General features: G+C 29.9%; 1 protein-coding gene across 2 annotated transcripts; it reads right to left on the bottom strand.

Moving 5' to 3' along the window:
* Positions 1-767: 767 nt before the first annotated feature.
* On the bottom strand, positions 768-2,869 carry LOC133804792 (pathogen-associated molecular patterns-induced protein A70-like). 2 transcript variants are annotated; one of them, XM_062242924.1, is made up of 2 exons: positions 1,913-2,869; positions 768-1,262 (listed from the first exon to the last, which is right to left on the bottom strand). In XM_062242924.1, the coding sequence occupies exon 1, from the start codon at positions 2,798-2,800 to the stop codon at positions 1,931-1,933; it is 870 nt and encodes a 289-aa protein (XP_062098908.1). In that variant the 5' UTR covers positions 2,801-2,869; the 3' UTR covers positions 768-1,262; positions 1,913-1,930. The 2 variants fall into 2 exon arrangements, with proteins under 2 accessions (XP_062098908.1, XP_062098909.1); XM_062242925.1 differs by having other exon boundaries at positions 1,917-2,869.
* Between the last annotated feature and the right edge of the window lie 5,101 nt (positions 2,870-7,970).

Raw genomic sequence — 7,970 nt, 5'->3', positions numbered from 1 at the left:
TACTTTATATTATGTAAATTATAATCTTTGGACAAATACATTTTTTTTTTATTTTATAAATTTTACAATATTAATTAATGATTACTTACTTTGATCTAGTTATGTAATCCTCAATGCCATGCCTAGTTACTTTTTCTTTTGAGTGAATAGATTCTATTGCTATTTAGATTGAAGTAGAAATAAAGTATAATTAGATGAGAATTTTCTACCAACCAACAAAATTTATTGTCTAGTCAAAAGACATATTTAACTAATTCATGAACTATAATATTATATTTTCGACCAACCAACGTGAGAGAGATGTTATCCAAAAATTAAATAAAAGAGTTTTAATATCCAGCAAGCGATACATTAAGTATTTCAACCCAGAAAAGTCTAACTAATAATACTAAAACTTCTGCTTGAAAAACTGATAAGTTCCTTATAGCTAAGTCGTAAAAAAATTGTATCATGCATTATTTCCGACTTTAAAAAAAAAAGTGAAGGGTAACACTTATGTTTTGTTTTTCATATTTTTTGTTATATATTTTTTTTTAATTTGAAGGACATTTTAATGCATTGTTTGGTGTTTTAATAACTTGGACTCCTTAATCACATTATGCTAGAATTACAAAATTATACTTGAATAAAAATATATACATACTCTACTTAAATATTTGTAGATTGAAATTCTTGTGTTTTTTTTTTATATTAAAGTTATTACATATTTGTTGTATCAATAATATTTTTCTATTCATTTTATTACACGAGACATTATTCTAAAAGACTGTGCGAAGAGCAGTTATATTTCCTAATTATTTAAATATGGATTCTTAGTTCGAAGTGCTTATAAATTAGCATGAGCTACAAGCCAAATGGGTGAGCACCCTTATTGAAGCTCCTACTAATCCAAAAAACAAGAAAATCCAAAAAAAAAAACTTGAAGCTTAAAAACACTAGCAAAACTAACATAGCTTCTTCACTCCGACAAGTTCTATTCTCCAAAGCCTTATGCAGATGAAGGCAATCCGAAAATAGAACTACATTGGTCCATCGAAACCGAACCATCATGAAAAAGGCGAAGAACAAAGCCATTATTTTCGCTTCAAAAGGACTATTGGCCACTATAGAAGACGTAGCGATCAACTCGATGCCATTTCTCCATTGCGTGCCACAACTACAACCGCTCCTACTCCATTCTTGAAAGCATCATCAACAAAAATGCGAATTCTCCCCGGTTCGGGGTTAAGCCAACGAGCAACGAGGGGATCATTATTCTTGTTCTGTACAAACTCAAAAAGTTGTTATTTATCTTAGAGATAGTAAGAAAATGTAACTCAAGCTTTCCAAGATAAAAATATTGATTTCTAGGGTTTCATATGTGTCTACACACAAGAGTTACCAAAACATACTATGTATGGATATGGATATGATGTTATACAATATGTACAAATACATTTTTTTAGTTTTATGTATTTTGATCAAGAGAATTACTTACTTTGATCGAGTCATGTATATAATCTCGAATGCATAAAAATAAATTGTTTCATTCCTTATTTTGGATTTTTATATTAAAGCTAATGAATATTTATACTCTAAAGAATATAATTTTCTATTCTTATATTTTGTTAAAATATCTTTTTTTTTTTAACGATGAACATTTCATTGAAAAATATCATTCTTAATATCTGTTATTTAGAATTAGCAAAAATATCTATTCATTTTATAAAACATACAAAAACACTATATATACATATTTTAAAAGAAAACATGGATTTATATATATTTGCCTTCAAAATATTATATTGAGACTTGTTTTGTAAATATTTTTATTAAAACTCATTACGCATACAATCTTGAAATTAACAAAACATACAAATAAATTACTTTCTTACAATTAAGCCCCTGAAAGTAGTGAAATTTGAGTCTTTACCTACTTTTGAACTTTTTATTACTGTCCAGCCCCTCTTTCGATCATCTCCTTGTACCTCGTGGCGGAGTCAAGCCTCTGCATCTTCAACTGTTGATTGAACTTGTTGATGAATTCATCCGCCTTGGCGTCGAACTCCTCCGCCGTCTCCGCCTCCGCAGGCTTAGCTTTCCCTTCTCTCACAGTCCCCGGCCGGCGACTCTCCACGATATCATCTTCCTTAATATGAGGAACAATCGAATTCGCACTAGCCGACTTCTTCAACATCTTCGGCGGAGCGTCGCCGTTGGAGGGTTTGGCTTCGGAGTTGGCACCACTACCACCGTTCTTCAGCTGGCTGTCACCATCATCCATCGACTGGTCTCCGACTCCACGGACGTCCTCGCGTTTGACTTGGTCTTGGCTCTCCTCTTCTTCTGAGTCTGACCACTCGATGTGCTGTTCTTGCTCTTGTTTGAAGTCGAGGCGGGTTGTCGTTGGTTCTGGATTTGCAAAGTTTTGATTTTGAGACTGAGCTGGGGCCAAGTGATTGTAGAAGTTGATGGATATGAGCTTCTGAAGCATCGACGGAGACCTGGCCAAATGGGGTTCTGGTTGTTGTTGTTCGACGTGTTCATCGGGTTCTGCTGGGCTTTTTTGCAAATGGGTGGTGGGTTCTTGAGCTCTGTAAGTGCTGAAGTTGAAGGAATTGAGTTTCTGTAAAACTGGACGAAGTCGTCGTTGTTGACGGTGGTTGTTCTGGTTCTGGTTTGGGTCTTGTGAGGTTAAGGTTGAGGTTATGAAAATGGCGGCGATCATTAGGTTGAGGAGGAGGAAGAGAACAGTGGGTGTGAGCCAACTGTTCATGGAAGCCCAGATCGTATCTACGGAAGATACAGAGTCCTCAAACATGGCTTCAGCTTCGATTCGAGAAGAAGAGAGAAAGAAGTTTGGTTCACTTCGATTCGATGGACTGGATATTTGGTTGTTTTAAGGGAATTTGTTTTTCTTTTTATAAACGAAATTAAATAGTTTTTTTTTTTTTTTTTTTTTAATTTATAAATATATTGGTGTATATTTTAGATAATTACAGTTATGTCCTTTCATCTTGAATAGGTTTGAACTCAAATCCTATGTAGTTTTTTTTTTTTTTTTAATGAAGGATATTAGATTGTGTTGAGTTAAGGTTAGTGCATTAACTTTTTAAACATTTAATTTGCAAATAATTTGACAAAAATTTCAACTTAGTTATTTTTGAGACTCAAGGTTCACATCAGATGATTTTTAGCAGGGGTGATTGTAGTGCGGGTGGTGCATTTTTTCTTTAATTTTTTAGACTGCACCGCATATGCGTTTTGAGCAATTTTTCAAATCGCAACTTGCATCGCATAAACCTCCCGCACTATAAAAATGCAGTATGGTGTAGTGCGGTGTGGGTAGTTTATACATATTGCCAAATAATTTAACAATTAAACATTATAATTAATAAATATTCATAATAAATCTCATAACCATAGAGTGTTTAACAAAATAATTAAATATACAACAAACTAATAAATTTTTAGCAAAACAATAAAAATATAGCAAACTAATAACAAATAAAAAATGTAATATAAAAGTAAAAATTATATTAAAATAGAATATGTGTTAACATTTTATAAAACATTATATATTTTTTCTAGATATTGTGTATATTTTACTATATAAATATTTATGCATTAATTTTAAATGGGTAAATAAGAAAAAAAAGTTAATATATATAATGAAGTGGTACGGTGTGATTTGAACCGCATTTATAAAATTTAAAACTGTAAACTGCACTACATCGCGCGGGTTGGCAAAAATACAAAGCGCAACCGCACCGCGAAAGATTCTAAACCCTAAATTGTAGTACGGTGTAGGCAATTTTATGAACACCCGTAATTTCTAGGGTCGAGCATAATACACCATACTCAAGTTTTGATTTTCAATTTTCTACACACAAAAGTACATTAATATTACAAGAGCTTTAAAATAGTTGAATCGACCAGAACCAAGTCTTTATTAAATTAGTGTGAACTAACTTGAAACAAAAAAAGAAAATCAATTCGTCTTCTTTAATTTGACAAGTGAAATTCTAGCAAGAGACGTGAAAGAGCTTGAGATATCGCTTTTGAGGTGTGAAAATTTTGCATAATGCTTAAAGAAAGTCAATGAACATGTTTATGGGATATGTTTTTGGTTAAGAGGATTTTAGGTGTGATACCATATACTAGAGAAAATAAATGAATTGTACTAAATTTTGCTAAATTTTATATTGCATAACTACGTAGAATAGCATGACTGAATAAAAATCAACTAGATATCCACTCACTACTTACTAAAATTTGCTAAAAGATCAAACAAAAACCAAAACAATTTACCAATAAAGATATACAAAATAATAACACAAAAATATCAAAAATATACCAAACATATAGTTATGCAATCCTCGTCCTTTGTTTCTAGCAAGAGAAAATAAATGAATTATACATTAGTTACATGTCCTATTTGTATAATAATATAGATTAGATCTCAATAATTAGGGTTTATGCTTATTTAGACATTGTGTTTTGGCTCATTACCTGTTTGGATCTTGTATTTTGATAAATTACTTTTTAGACTATGTATTTTCTAAAATAGTTCAAATAGACCCCTAAACCCGATTTTGATCAAAGTTTTTTGGACTAAAATCACAAATAATTCATCAAACTAACAACTCAGAATATAAATACAGTCATTCTGCCTGAGAACTGTGTTGTTATATTCAATTTTTTGTTTATCGAAATCAGGTTTAGGGGCCTATTTGAACCATTTTACAAAACACAGGGTCCAAAAAATAATGAGGCAAAATACAGGGTCTAAAAATGTATAAACCCTAATAATTATGGTGAAGGTGATGAGAGGAGAAAATAATTATGTATCTAAACTACACATCTTTTATATTTCACACTACTCAAAATTTTAAAAATCAATTATTTACTTATTTCTTTTTGAAAGGGGTTATTTACTTAAATTCACTCTCCTATATTTATTTAAATACACATTTCCATACAAAATTTGTTAAATATTAAGTAGTAAAAGAAGGAGGAAACATAAAATATATATTTATGAGAGGAACACCATTGCATGCTACAAAGTATGAGAATTTTATTCTCATATTTTTTTTACAATTTGTATTATTCAAAACAGTTTAGTGCAATGTTATGCTTTTGTTTTAATGATGTAGCTTAATTAGGGTTAATTTTCATTTATTTTTTAACAATCTATTGTTTGCTTGACAATTTTAAATATTTGACCTAATTGCATTATGGACATAAAGCTAGCTATATTTGGTAGGATGTACTCTTTGTCTCTATCTCATTATCCTTGCATATTCTTTGTCCAGAGCAAAACAAAGAATCTCTATTTTGGAGAGGGGGAAAATCTCTACGATAATTCATTTAATTAAAATTTTAATTATAAACAACAGTGAATTACTTACAATTTAAATTATTACACATTATTTATAATTTAAAATTCTATATATCATCTCAAATAAAATTGAAAATCTTCTCAAATTTACTAATATACTAAAAAACACATAAAGAATAAAGATTTAAACAACCCATGTCATTTTCAGGGCGAGGAGTACCATCTTTGCTCTAGTCCCTTCGAGCATTTACGGATTGAAAATTGTCTTCATCCACATCTCGTTTCTTATTTACCAGGAAATTCTCGCCTTATTAGAAATAGATCTTCGCGGAACTCCATCACTTCTAGAAAAACTTACATTATTAAGTAAGATAGAAGGATATTTTATAATAAAAAAAAGGACATAAAAATAAATAAATAAATATATTTATGTATTGCTATCATGTTATTCTCTAAAACAATTTTTTTTTATATGGGTAGGATTGTATTATGATGTAAATGTAAATTGGATTGTGATTTCCCACTAATAGTGTTTAGTGTGGTTTGTTTGGTGTGAGATGTGGGAGTAAATAATCAAAGTCTTATTAGTGGATGAAAATGTATGACCCATCTTATTGTTGTTGACTTTAAGAAAGAACGAAAAAAAACAAGTAAAGCTCCTATACGACATCGTTTTTGTCTTATCTAAAGAAACTCTCTCTTCTCCTCCACTAATCTACTAATATTTTTTTTTTTGAGAAAATAATCTACTAATACATTGCTTTGCGGACAACCTCACCTAAATAAATCAAAGTAATTTCCAAAAACCCATTTTCACTCTCTTCTTCTTTTATTCTATTATATTATTTTGATTAGATAATGAAATTATTTAGTATTTGTTGGTTTTTTATGATGAAAATGAAAATGAAAATAAATTATTTTTTAATAATAAGAAAATTAATCCTATAGTTGAATTTGATTAAACTTTTCTTTTTTTTAATGAAATTTTTTAGTATAATTTATGGTATTTTTATCTTAGAAATTAAAATTATTAAAAATTAAAATTTTATCTTTAAACAAGTATTAGTTATAATAACATATGAATAAAAAATATCATTTGAGTTTTTTTAGACCAAACTTAAATAAAAAGATTAATTTTAAACAAAAAATATATGGTAATACTATTTGTCATAAAATCAACTTAGTGTTTAAATAATACTATTTCAACACATTTTTCATATGATTTTTCTCAACAAAAAAAAAACACCTTTCATATGGTCAATTAGTCCAATTTTGGTAAATATTTTAATGATAAAAAAATTATAAATAAGTTTTCAACTCTTTAATTTAAACTATTTTTAAGATTTTAAATATATTTATAATTTTTTTATCAAATAAAATATTTATCAAAATTGGTAAAATCAAACAATCTTGAACTAATTTGCCATATATATTTAAGTTATCAAAATGGTATTAATTAAACTATATGCAGTACAAGTTTGTTTTGGGTTTTAAATGGGAAATTTTATTTACTATCCATGTTAATATGCTTTAATTAAAATTTATGCTCAAATTAAGTCTCATCCCAAAAGTATGACATTTTATAAAATTTATACTATATTGCTCTTTTCATAACAACTCACCTCCCTCTCACTCTCTTTCTCTATTAAGATCGATGGCACCACCACCATCTCTCCATGGAGGCAGGGCAACACTTTCCCACGCTGCCACCACCATTAGCATCATTCTCACCATTGACGCCGCCACCATCTACCACTATTGAAGTACCACAATAAAGCTCTTTCTCCATTTTTTTAAAGTTTTAATAATGAAAAATTCAATCTAAAACTTAAACCTAAGAAAAGATTGTCTTTAAGATACTAATATATGGATTTCAAATACTTATGTACAAGATTTTTTGGTTTTGTTTGCATTTTTTTTCATATCTAAACCTCTAAAAGTTGCTGAAGAACGATGTCTAACGATGCATTTGCAATGCTTAACGATGCATTTGCGGTGGTGCCTTTAAATCAAGATTTTGGCAACAAAAAAAACGATACTTAATGATGCCTACGCAATGCTTAACAATGCAATTGTGTTACACCTAGATTTCGAGATTGAGGAATTATGATCCCGAAGTTAGGCTCGTTAGGTGTAAACTCGAAATAAGTACAGTCGTCATATGATCCTTCAATCAGACAATTTTGCTATAAATGACGACCTCGTGAGCTCGAGTAGTGTGTAGCCTTGAAGATTCCAAGCTTGTGATGAGGTAAACTCGCAATAGCAAGGGTTCAACACTTATATATATTTCTTGATGCATCTCTTGCCTTCAAACAAGATGGTTCGAGCTCGTAATAGACAAATAGTCTCGGAGGTGTAATGGACTCAGTATCTGAGCTAGTTGGTTATGGGTGAATGTATTTATTGTTATAGAATCCCTATGTTTAAGGGATATTATGTAATTTGTTAACCAATCCCACGTTTTATGGGATGTTACCGTGTATGTGGTATTATATCATTTGAATTACAGAATATCTTCCCGAAATATGTGGGAATGAATTTTGAAACCTTCTCTATAAATAGATAAGGAAATTCCATTTGTAAAGGACCGAAGTTTTGAGATTTTGAGAGAGAACTCTGGGCAACTATTATTTGAAAGTGTCCAAAA

The sequence above is a fragment of the Humulus lupulus genome, chromosome X (assembly GCF_963169125.1).
Source record: "Humulus lupulus chromosome X, drHumLupu1.1, whole genome shotgun sequence".
NCBI lineage: Eukaryota > Viridiplantae > Streptophyta > Magnoliopsida > Rosales > Cannabaceae > Humulus > Humulus lupulus.
Note: the sequence above shows the minus strand (reverse complement) of the source record. Positions and strands in the feature narration are given on the sequence as shown.

What these genes read in the sequence shown, in the direction of transcription:
- LOC133804792 (XM_062242924.1), bottom strand. Translation starts at nt 2,800, where the DNA reads ATGTTTGAGGACTCTGTATCTTCCGTAGATACGATCTGGGCTTCCATG.